Raw genomic sequence first — 13,179 nt, 5'->3', positions numbered from 1 at the left:
TTATTAGTCTGTCTGTTGAAAGGCATGAAGAAACATTATCACATCTCTGTGTGCTCGCTGAAGCCCAAAGCTCATCTTACGTTACACTGGCTCAAATCCCTGTGACTGAGAAGAAACAACAGGACAGGACTGATGTTAGCTTAAAGGAATGACCACTGAGGCTTGCTTTAGATGCTGCCTCTTGTATTCAGGGAGTGGAGTGCGGGCTGTTTTTGCATGAGCATGTTTGTGCAATGGGAATGCTGCCACTGCTGCTATCTTGTAGACTAAAAGCTTGTCACGACTGACCTCATAGCTTTCTGTTTTCCTGAACATGGACAGTTATGGCCCTCTAAATTTCTAGGGAGGACAAAGACACTGGCCTCGCTGCAATGTCACAAGATTAGCTTTTGGAATATGTACACATATTGAGAAAGTGAGAAAGAATTTAAGTTCTCGTTTCGTGTTGTATATTAACTTTGCTCTCCTCAAACCTTGTCATTTGCTCAGATGGGTCATTAATTAAAACGATTTAAAATTAAAAGATATAATTATACTTGACCAATTCTGCACCCGATGGCCTTTCCGTGCCTTGATTATTGACTGCAAGTGCTCCTGATTAGCATGACGGTCACAGGGGAAGTGGTGGCCCGCGGTCATGATGATAATTGAGATCATAATCACAGCCAATAACTTTGTGTGTGTACGGTGGTCGTAGTGGTGGATTGGGGGGGGGGGGGGGGGGGGGGCTCCCAGCTGTCACATGGGCTTTTGATTGATTGATGCCTGATGCAAGATGATTGATGTGTACTCACATTAGGCCGAGTGACGGCCATGCTGAGGCTCGTCGTGGCTTTAGCAGTTTAAGGCAGCGTTACGGCTTCATTAATGCAGAGAGCCACTGTGGCCATAGATCATGGTGGTGACAGGCCAACATTATGTCTGGCTGGGTTGATAATGATGTCATGAATGTGAGGGTCACAGGTTGAAGGGGAATTAACATATGTAAGGCTCCTGGATGTGATGGGGGATAGCAGTAATGGCAAGACTTCGTCTACACTGATTTTGCTTTGTGATTTTATGGACTGATACATATGCACTGCAACATTATAAAACACACACAGAACAGGTGGATTTGATATGTTTCACATGCATATAGGCTGAATAAAAATGAAGGATTCTAAATAAATGACAAGAACAGCCCCTAAATTATTGTTCACTAGAAAAAGTATACGGTATTTTTGCTGCACATTTGTGTCACATGCTGTTTTGTTAGCTCTTAATAAATTTGAACTATTTGTCATGCAACTTGGTGCATCTGATCCATTTTTGTCATTCTGTTTAAGGATAGGAGACAAATCATTTTAAGTCATCATTTATTAGTCTCACTCTCATTTTCTCATTTTAATATTTTTATCCTTCCTGTTTTTGTCTCACCATCTGTCTGTATCTGCCAACCTCTTGACCCTCTCATTGATTATTACACAACATTGATAGCCTAAATTGAAATGATGCTGCCAGGCTTGTTTTCTTTTTTCTTTCTTTTTTTTTTGGGCACGTCTCTCTCCCTGGCCATTACTTAAGGTCCTGACCCCTGACCTCCTTCCTCTTCCCTCCTTCTGGCTTTCAGAAGAGGGCTCCAAGACTTAATCCAGTAATGTAGGAGACAGGACAGTTGCCAGAACAGGACCCCGGGGCACGATGGGAAGGCTACAGCTCTCCTCCTCTCCTTCTACTCCCTTCCCTCTCATTTTCTTCTGTACCTCCTCCATTCCCTAAAAGCACCACCAACCAGTAGCCCCCTCGCCCCTCCCTTTTTCTCTTCTCACCACTTAAAGCTGGGACCAGCTGCGCCAGTAGGAATTGGAATCCATCTTTTTAATTCTGCTTTATTACACCCACTATCAATATTGTTATTGTTTAAAGTGGCCCTGGCTCTGACTGACGGGCATCCCACCGTGCCTCTCTCGTTAATTATGTATAGAGGAAGTAGCAACGGCACAGGGGGTCGTGGAAGGGAAGACTTGGGGCCTGCTTGTGTATGGGACGGCAAGGAGAGCTATGGAGGGCTGGTGTGAATTATTTACCATTGGCTCGTGGCTCACCTGCTGAGCGTCAGGCACTGACATTTGGAAAAGGAGAGATTGTCTGCATTCAGCACAGTGTGACGTCGCGCTGAAGTAAATGAGATACCTTACAGGTGTAGGCCTTCCAGAATGAACCTGGGGGACCTCAGTGCCCTAATAAAAGACAGGATATCTGCTCGGCTTGTTAGTTGCTAAAAGGTTTTTTTTTTTAAATGGGCGCACTGAAAATGATGCACCAGATGTCAAATGATACATATCTGAATGCATATGTAATATATGGCCAGTGCACCAGCGCTGCTTAGGCCCATTTGAAATCTAATATTGCCTTTCGTTATAGGTAGCCAGTTAGAGTGTGTCAGCGTGCTAGAATAGCAAACAATTAAGAGAGCTGCATGAGAATATTTGCATCTGGAGGGGAATCATCTGCTCATTCACGTGCAAAACTCTCGCATATATTTGCATTAAAGGATCATTCCAGTGTTTTAATCAATTTAGTAATTTTTTAATACACTGTTAACCATGTTCCAAAGTATACCATATATTGTTTTTATGTGTTTTCCCTCCTTTCAGGCAACCATTGGTTTTCATTCATCACAAAATGGTATGAAAATCAACTTGCAGAAACCAGATGGTGAACTCTCAGTATGCTGTAAATGCATAGTAAACTTCGTATTTGCTTTTATTTTGATCAAAGTACAGTATAGTTATACAATACAGATAGGGGGTTGTTTTTAAACGTTTTGTGGTGGTGAGAAGCTCAGACAACCCGAATCAACTGCTGCTCTTTAATTATGTCCTAACAAAAACCTTAATGATTTCTCTTAATGGAGTCTGCAAGTTTCAAAATCAGCATACAGCAATGTTTGCCTGCAGATAACAAAATGCAAAGCACTATGGTATCCTGTGGAAAATAGTCAGTAAATAATTTATACTTTCTAATTATCTAGTACTTGCAAAAAACTGACCATATTGTAGACAAGCTCCTGTGTGATTAAAGTGTTTGGTAAACACAGGAAGATGGTTTCTTTGATAAAGTACATGCAGTCACTGTCCCAGACATGAGCAAGACGATGAGCAAAGGTCACTTGAAATCTGAGATATTTTCAATGGCACACTGGATGAGGTTTCTTCTCTACTTTCTCACGTGAGTAATATTCCAGACCATTCACTGGCTTTTAGCAGGGGCTCACCCCAAGAAACGTTTTTGAATTGCTTCCCTCCACTCTGTCTGTTTTCCTGCTACTGTGCTGAGCCTGTGGTACACTGTGCTCAACAAACTTGTGCCTCTCTAATAAGCTGCCTAAGGGCATTTCAGCACATGAGAGTGGCTGAAGGATGAGGCAGTTTTAGAATGCAAAGTTAAAAAGTAGTCAAGCGGGAAGGAGGGGTTTGGCAGGGGGTTGCAGGGTCACACAGCTGTGTGATGTGCTAGCTTGGACCTGGCCAGGCAGTTTGAGGAAGGGTACTATGACTGTGGCAATACATCAAGACTGAGAAAAATGCATAACAAGCAGCTTCCCCCCATTTCTCTTGTTATACTCCATAGTTCCAAAACTTGTTCATCCATCCATCCATCCATTGTCAACCGCTTATCCTGCGTACAGGCCAAAACTTGTTAAATTAATTAATTTAGCAGGTTTTCTCCCTGTATTTTCTTTCCCCTTTATTGCAAAACAGTTTACTCACTTTAATTTAGCAGGTTGTCAAACTTCAGCTGTAGCATCTATTTTATGCAAAACACTTGAGGCACTCACACTTGGTTGGACAAACTTGTCTCAAGATCCACTCAGCTCCTTCTTGTCTAAGTGCGGACAATTGTCTAGCCGGCACTTCCACCAAATTCTCTGACCCTCTCTTGGTTTTGCAGTGCTACTCAAAAGAGAAACCTGCAAAGGTGACTCGCAGCAGCAGCACACTGGCCTCACTGGGCATATATTTGAGGTCACCTAATGCAGAATACAGCGACCAATTTCATATTTCATGGTGCCAACCTATACTTAGACCAAATATTTTGGTGTCAGGGCCCATAAAAGAGTATACCAGAAGCCAAAGTCATATGCCCCCATCTCACTTCTCTTCTGCCCTCTTAGTGGCATGCTAGCTGATATCTCATAAAAGCTGTCTTTAAAGTCTGATGAACTCATATAAGCTGAGCTGACCTGTTTTGATGGATACTTTAGCCTATTGCCTTCACACCTCATTTAAGACTTCACTCTTCTTACTCTGACGAGGATTGTTGACTCATCAGATGCCTCTGTGCAAAATAACATATAACATATTGTATTTAAAGGGAATTATTTACCTTGCTTTGAGACTTGGGCTGTCACACATGTGCTTTCACACTGTGTCTATCCTCTTTGAAAATAAAAGAGTTACAGCTATAGGGCATGATCCAGCAAATACATTTTTATGTGAGCTTGCAAGTTTTGGGCACATGATTATCATTAGCATGCAGTGCAGCTTTGTCTCATTATGAAGTGGCACAGCTCTGAACTTACTATGGTGTGTATGCATGGCACGCATGTGTGAGTGTGTGTTTGTGCCTGTGTAAATACATTATGCAGAACCATACTCCAAGTCTCTCTTTCTTTCTCTCAGAGTGTGCAAGTGCCTCTGAATCAATGGATTGGGATTACAGGCCTTAACTTCAAAGTTAATCTCTTTGTTCATGGAGAATGCAGCTGTCAGTCAGAAGCTGCCTGGCCACTTTCTTCCCAGAAAATAACTTGTAGAAAAGTTGCCAGCAGTTGAGGTAAAGAAATTCTCAGAGTGTCTATCATCCATATACATTTTTAACCATTACAATAGTGCCAAACATGCTATGTTAATTCTTTGCTTTCCTTATTTCCATGATATTTTGTGCTATATGAAAGTACCCCAACACCTCTCAAAGAATGTAGTGTGGAGTGGAGTGTGTGTGCCTCTCCATGAAACGTTGACTGTACTGTACATTATACCTTGAGATACTTCGTTTTACACTCAAATCAAGGGGAACAAACATACAGTGAAAAGAAACGGTTTGGTCTTCTGCCTTTTTAATTACATTTACTTCACTGCACTACAGCGCTACAACCTCTGGTCTGTCCTTCACTCTGAGTTAGAGCAGCTGCAACCGCCTAACAGGATCAGTTGAATAATTGATACATTTCCAGACTGCGCCTGAGCAACCATCTTCTTTTTTCTTTTTTTTTTTACTTTTATTTACTTGAATGTTATGGCCATCCAGCTGGCTCTGCCACAACATTGCCTCAAGCCATTTCACTGCCCTGTAGAGTCCCACCTCAACCTCTATCTCTTTTAGCATTAAAGCTACAGACAATGTATTGGAAGTTTTAAAACAACCAAAAGCACTTTAGTTCCTCTTTTATACAAAAGGCCACACCTGCTTCCTTCTAGCCATGAGTAATACATCCACACGGCAAAGCATACAGAAACAAAAGCACCTTTGATCACTTCCAGTACATTCTCTTTGGAACCGTAGCCATAAAAGGCAGAAGGTATCGACGGCACGTCTCTCAAGGCAGCTGCAAGGCCGATTCCTAATTTGCAACTGTATTTTGGCAATCCTTCAAACAGAAGAATGAAATAGAGAAAAAGAAAGAAATGTTTGTAGAGAAGAGTTTGTAGCATGTGTCTGTGGGGTAATAAAGCAAATTGGGGTACCGGTGAGTCAGGCTATATGTGCACTGAGGCAAGTGCAGCTTTGTAAAAAATACTGAGGAGTACATGTCTCTAAAGTTAAAAAGCTATAGCTGAAGAGTGGCTTCTTATCTTTTTTTTTCTGTGAACCATGCTTTTGAGTTGAGGGCCTTCAGTGGTTCCCTTCAGGGCAGAGCTGTTTCCTCATTTCTCACACTAGGGAAGCAATAGATGAATGCTACATCAGGGGCCAGCAACATGGAGGGAGCAGCTCTACGGGCATTGCTTCTTTCCCTTGCTAATCAGAGCTCCACACTCCCTAGTCACGCCACCACCATGGCCTGGGCAGGCATCCTAGATGATGGCCTCTTGAGACCAAGGACCCCATATGGGCTGCTTTGGAGTCTGAGAGGAACCATGGATATGCATACACACATTCACACATTCAACAACAGCAACAGCCCCCATCGAGAAGTGGGGTTTTTAGCTGGCGAGGCGCCGCTGTCAGTGCATCAGTCACAGGAGGACATGGGTGAAGTCAGAGCCTGACAAATCCAGGGTATTATCAGGCCTTTGTCCAGCCTGCAGCTGTCACTTACCAGGCTAGTGGGATAGGATGAGGGGGACAGAAGGGAATTCATGACCTATCCCTGTAACCACAGAGGAAGATTGAGGCATTCAGAGATAAAACATATGGAAAGGAAATGAAAGAAATAAAGGAGAGATATCAGGCAAGAAAAAAATAGGAAGATATTTTTATAAAGATGGGAAAGAGTAAAGTGGAGAGGGAAAGAAATGCCGGGAGAGGGCTATATGCTTCAAATGCTTTCGTTTGATTGGAAGAATCATGGCAGATTGGCCAATCTGTGCTGATTTCCTCTGAAGATTCTAAAAAAAATGTCATAGAAAATATCTTTGTCCCTCTCCCCTTCAAAAATGACCAGCGGTAATGCAGATCTAATCTTTTTCTATCATTGCGGTAGGTCCCAAAGGCGGTCCATCTTCTCCAAAAATGCCCCATCTTTCTGTCTTTGATATAAATGAAAGTCCACCGGGCGATGGAATAAAGATGAGCTAAGCCTTTGACTTCATGCAAGATTGCCAAAGGACCTAAACTTAAGAACCCTGCCCCCTCATCTGCTTCATGAAGATACTGGGGCCAGAGCAAGAAACCAGATAAGATGATATAATTTCAATCAACAGTGATCAGATAAGAAATAACAGACCGTCTGATTTTAAAGTCACACCGAAGCCCCAACAGTTCAGTCTTTTTCACTTTACTTTGTCTGTGACAACTCTCAGAACTCCTGTCAAATGTCTCTTGAGTTTTTATCCCGCGGATTATAACACTATGTTGCTCTCATTCTGATTGGGTGGAACTGGCCCCTGACCTTAGGTATGCTCATATGACCCAAGTTACACTCTTAGTGAGTAGATTACTCCTTTATTGGCTAGTGGCAGTGTTTATAGGGCATACCAAGACTCAATGTGGCTTTGATCCACCAACAGAAGCAAAACAGGGACTGTGCCATAGTTAGCATCCTTGGCCTAAGCCTTGTGGCGTGTGAGACATCTGCCAAATCCCCCTGGATCAAAGGATGACTATTACACAGACAGGCGTCCAAGTATCCCGAACTGCAGCTTTAGAGGGCTCATGACCCCTGTCAACGGGTCACGTTAAAAAACACAGGTGGGATGGGGGTCACACATATGTCTGCTCAAAGACACATACATACCACTGGTTCTTCAAGTGTGTTCCTGTATAAGTTGATATTGTGAGGTGTTGTGAATAAAACTATAATAAAAAAAAGTGTGATTTACTCACAAAGCTATATTCATCACAAGTTCAGAAAGTTTGCAGCTTATTTTTTGATGTTCCATGGCATCTCTGTACTTCAGCTTGTCTTAATAAGGGAGATAATAATGTTGGAGCAGCAGGAGAATGAGGAGATCAGTAGAGGGACTGTGGTTGTTGTTCAGATGGGCCTGAATCCTTGTGGTTTGACATGACTCTGCATGCCTGTGAAGTCACAAGTTCACCTCTCCCAATAAGACTTCAGAGTAAGCTTTCAGCCAAGCTATAAATACAGCAGCGGTATGGCTTTACTGAATACAAGTGTCTGGAAAGTGAGGGGAAGAGAGAAAGGGAAAGGGAGATAGTGAGAGTCTTTCTCAGCTTCTTTGTGTCTCTTTCTACTCCTATGTGTTGCGGTCTGTGTTGTGTGTGCATGTTTGCATGCATTTTTGAGCAACATGGCGAACCTGAGAGGCCAAGTGCTGACATTTCAGACTGCGAGCACACAGATGAACTTGAGCAGATCTCATTATACAGGACAGAATGAAGGTGCTTATTGTGGCTAAATGCTGTGGCATATGGATGCTTTATCTCCCTGATGTGTTTGAATTACTTTACGAGTGGCATCCCATTTTCCATTGACTCACGTTTTAAAAGAGGACTTTTGGGGGGAAAAAGCACTGGGCCTAAGCCCTGCAAGCTCATACAATTATGATGCAGAAATCCCCCCCCCCATCTTTTCTTTGAGCTCTTGTTCTTCAGGCCAATTACAGACATTGACGTATTCACAGGGGTATTTATAAGCAGTGACACCTGATGCATTGGCAACGATCATGCTGACTAATTACACATTGAGGTGCCCTAGCACTGGGGAGCTCTCAGGGAAAGCAGCTGAATCCATCTTTCTTATGTATGGAGACAGGCCTGCTACTGGCTTTTATAGTAGTAGTGGGCAGCTTCTGGTGCCTCTGTGTGCTTGATTTCGGTGTGCATAGTTTTCCAGTTATTTTTCTTACGATATGAATATGTTTACACTGAAGAATCCTGCTTTCCAAGAATCCTATCATTTCGGCACCCCCATGCTGGGCGGAGGACCAAGAGAAGAAGCCCTGCAGATAATTTAGATATTGCACAGGCCTCCTTTGAACTGCCATGACAAATTCACCCCTCATTAAATCCCACCCTCACACCCAGCCCTTATGCAATGCAATTTCCATTTGTAGTGCTTTGAAAAATATATATCAGTGCCTTGGTGCTCATTCTTTAATTTGCTGGAGATCTTGTCTTCACTGATCTTCTCCCATTCCACTTCCCACCACTTTATCCACCACAAACTGGAGCAGAAATTTGTTAATATATAGGCTACCCACTTTTTTAAATTCATGCATTAGTGGGTGAGAGAAGGGCAATAGGTCTTACTCTGTAGGAGGTGTATATGGACTCAAGCAGTCTTGTTTATAGCCTGGGTTGTGGCCCTTTTTCTGGATCCCAAGCTGGCTCCCACTGCCCCCTCTGGTTCCTCTAGCCCATGGTGCATGTTTGAGATGCAATGTTAAGAATGACAAGGACAAAGTTTTACAAGGCTGTTTGTTTGCAGGCAGCCTGGTCTTCTCTTTGACCAGCCTCAAGGATTAAACTAATTGCATGTAGTGAACTTCCCACATCTATGTTTGGTCTTTTCCAAACACTATATTCTTATAACAGTCTTTGTTATAACTTAGAACAAACCTCTCTCTTGAGCAGAGATGATGACATGTGCTATATTTCAACATATGTATTAGAAGGCATATATTAGGTAAATGTGAAGAAAATGTATTCAGAATTGCAGATGTACTTTTATTTTTTTTCTTCTCAATTGAACGCTGTGTGAGCGTACATATTGTGTAGCTAAGGCTCACACACTTATATCCACACAATTTATCTTCAGGGAAATCTGGAAACCTTTGGATGTAGTGGTGTGCATTTGGATGGATGTGTGAGTAGAGTATGTAGCATTTGTAGTTTGTATTTAATTTGTAGTTAAAAGAGAGAGCATTTGGGGGAATTCAATCTTTAATGAGCCTTTAAGTGTTGCCATAGATTTGCACATATAGTCTATGTAGCACTGTTGTTCGTAGACTACAATTGCATTTCTTGCATAATAATGCTATTTAAGCAACCTCTTGCAAATATACAGGGAACATTGATCTTGGAATGAACAGTAATAGGACTTCACCATCACCCCACACCCTAAAAGCATTAGCTACACACGCCAGTGAGCCACTTAATTGCCCACATCCACATAAAAGGCCTAATGTACGCTCCTGCGCTCCCACACACAGAAAGCTATAGGAATCAAATGGCGTATAACTAACACAATTGATTTTGATCAGGCAGTACGAATAACACGATAACCGTGTTCTCACCAAGTGCTACTCAGGGGCACGCAACAAAATCTGTTCATCCTTTATGAGCTGCTATTTATTGTGCTTTTAATGAAGCTTGATTGGCAGCATGTTCTAGTGCCCATTATCATCAGAAGGATGTGCTCATACTGATCTGTAATTATCGGCATAATTGCGCCCAGAATCCTCTGGGCCCAAATAAGCAATCACTTCCACTGACGCGCCACCTGTGAGTGCTACTCAGGAGGACACATACAATGGCAGGGTGATAGGTCCTGGCTGACTTTGTTTCTTCCCCTTCTCTCACAAGCTTTTGATTAACCTTTCCCTTTTTCACTCAGCACTATCCCCAAGAACACCCCCCCACCACCACCACAACGTTTATCTCCCTTTCCGTCCCTCACCCTATCCATCCCACTGCCTGAATCCCCGAGCTTCTATTCCCTCCCAACACAAATTCCTAACCTTTGGTCAGTTTCATCCCTGTGGTATGCATAAATGCAGGCCTATTATCAAGCTGGTTGTCTCATCATAATTATGCGTTTTGTCATGTGCTGTCTCTGTAGCTGGTGATAAAAGGAGAGCCTGATTAAGCTGAAGGAAGGCTATTGATTCCTATTGACAGGTCCTCAAAACCCTTTAATGAAAGGGATTTAAATGAGGGTTTTCCACTGTGTTTAATGACTGTGTACTATAAAAGGCCAACATTCTCCTGCAGTCTAAAAGGGACATGCATCGCTCAAACTGGCACACGAGGGACACTTTCAGTTATAGGGATGCTCAGGAGCAAAGGCTAGAAGGAGCGAGGGTACGAAAGAAAAGTGAGGTATGCAAAAGGCAATCTTAACTGTCAGATCAAGGGATCTTCAACACTATTGAGAGGGATGTTAGGGTGGAAAAGTGAATTATTCAAATATTTTAAAAAAGCATCAGTAACAACATGCTAGCTATTGAGTAACGTGGCAGGTGTTATTTCTGAGTTAGGGCTAGCTGAAAAATTGCCACTAAGCATGCTATCTGGATTCAAAACAACTAGTTCCACTGTCTCACCTCCTGTTGCTCTGTCTCCCAGCAGCCAGGTGGCTCCCAGTAACCATGACCGGATACAAAGGCTGAGGAACGAGTTCCAGCAGGCCAAGCACGAGGAGGACATTGAGGACCGTCGGCACACCTACAGTTTCAACCAGTCTCGGGTGAGTGTCCGATAGGAGCCATGCTCCATCAGAGTGGCGCTGAGCTGCACAGACCCAGAAACACATACTCCAAAATACCCTACACTCAGCGTTGTTAGAGTGATTCCCCTAATGTACTGCTGGACACTAAGATTACCACCAAAGCCACCAGCTGATGAATGGGTTTCTTGAATGGGTTACACTCTACTAACGCTCATACTAATTTTATTCCTACATACCTTGATTTGAATCTTTTACTATTTACTATTGGCGTGACTTTACTTTAGTCAGTGTTGGGCACTACTCTGTAACACAGCATAATAATATCCTCTTTTTTGAGGAACAAGCATTAGCAGATCAATATTTCAGCATTTCAGTGTTGCTACAAACACAAAATACCTTTTTTATTGCTACTATCTTGATGATTGTAGCTATTACTCAGTTCATCACTACAATTAAATCATAAATTCCTGCATCTCATGATTAACAATAATAACAATCTTACTTGTCAAATGAAAAATAACTGAAATAACACAGTATGAAGCCCAGAACAACATCAACTTTCAACGGTTCCATGAATTGCCTCAGTTGTATGACAGTGTCATCCTTTTGGACCATCAGTGTTGTAAGACTGCCAGACTATCTGACTCATGTCGCTGAAACTTCAGGCTTCCCTCCCAACTTCTGCCAAATTTCTTTGACTAATTTAAAATTTCTGGGTCCAACCTTTGCTCTGTAACTAATTGCTAATTACTCATCTCTGTCTGCGCCTCTTCTGTCTCGGAAATATGGCACGCTTATTGCAAGAAGGAGGAGAAGAAATGAACAGGGGAAACATTCAATGACAAGGGACTATTCGGGACTTTGAGGCAAAGTAACGGGAGAGAAACTGAAGACAGAGGCACACTGCTCATGGTAATTTTCATTATACTTGATTAAAGGGATTTTTAAATTAAAATTTTTTAAATTAAAATGTAAGAGTTTTTTACTCTTCCATGATTGATCTGTACCAACAATGGGATTTACTCTCCATAATTGGAAAAATGTAATCAAGTTAATTCCTTTGTTAATTCATTCAGACCTGATCTCATATTCCTTCCTGCTGTGCATGAAATGTTCATCTGTGCCCAGAGTTTAAGTTAAGAAACAGTTTATTTAATCTTTTCACATACACATCATGTCATTGTTGATATTAACATGCAGTCCCACCACTTACTTATCTCAAACTTCTGTTTGACTTGATATAACTCATCGATTGACACTTAATTTAAAGTCATATATTCTTTTTTTGTCCAAACAGTAATAGAGTCAAACTTGTATAAACAAGCAGGAACAAGTTAGAGATCAAATATTTGTCTATTTATGCAGTGTAATAGCTTTAGACAGCCTCCGTTTTTCATCCTGTGACTTTCCTGACCTGGTTGTAGAGGAAAGATGGCTACTTGTTACACCAAACAGAGCTATTTCCTAAATTATGGGTCAGAATGTCAGACCTTGAAAGTGAAAATATTTGGCTCCAATTTTCTGGAGAATTATCTATGTCAGTTTGTCAGTTAAATTGGTTTAGAGCAGAAGTCTGATTTAGCAGGGATCTCTTCTGCTGTTTTTTCTATTGTCTGAATGAATTTGGGTTGGATGTAACAACATACTTCCCACCATGTTTTTATACAGAGGAAGGCAGACTTTATTTGCTCTAGATTTCTTTCAGTGTTGAAAGAAAGCTGAAAGTGGACATCTTCCTCCTCCGTTTTCTTAATATATCTCCTCCCATTCCCACTGTCAAAATGAGATGCTAACTGTTTGTTCAGCATTAAACAGTCTCAGTCTTTCTCTCTTGAGTCTCTGAGCTCCTAATTGCTTGTGATTGTTGACATTGTTGAGTATATCCCCACTATTCCACTGGTAATAAGATATAAGGCTAGCCCTTGAGTATTGAATTTTATTAGTCCTCTTTCATGTGTTTTTTAGTCCTGCGAACAAGGATCCACAATGACAGAGCTTGTTAAGAAAGATACAGACATACCCTTCTTATGTTTCGACTGATTAAAAGAACTCGAGGGAAATCATGTCTTAAGCCCCTCTTATGCAGCCTGTTCAAGAGGGGAATGTTGCACTATTATTCC

General features: G+C 41.9%; 1 protein-coding gene across 4 annotated transcripts in view; it reads left to right on the top strand.

Moving 5' to 3' along the window:
• Positions 1-13,179, top strand: part of LOC119906686 (partitioning defective 3 homolog) — a 349,822-nt gene that overhangs the window by 322,640 nt on the left and 14,003 nt on the right. For 3 of the 4 annotated variants that reach the window (XM_038724012.1, XM_038723995.1, XM_038724021.1), the window contains exon 22: positions 10,957-11,077. In XM_038724012.1, coding sequence (XP_038579940.1) covers positions 10,957-11,077 — 121 coding nt within the window. The remainder of the gene's footprint in view (positions 1-10,956; positions 11,078-13,179) is intronic. The other variant, XM_038724004.1, reaches the window with a different exon arrangement.

This window comes from Micropterus salmoides, unplaced genomic scaffold (genome assembly GCF_014851395.1).
Source record: "Micropterus salmoides isolate LMB-PRFRI ecotype aquatic unplaced genomic scaffold, ASM1485139v1 Ms_hic_scaffold_1, whole genome shotgun sequence".
Taxonomy (NCBI): domain Eukaryota; kingdom Metazoa; phylum Chordata; class Actinopteri; order Centrarchiformes; family Centrarchidae; genus Micropterus; species Micropterus salmoides.
The sequence above is the reverse complement of the archived record's forward strand: the minus strand, read 5'-3'. Positions and strand labels throughout refer to the sequence as shown.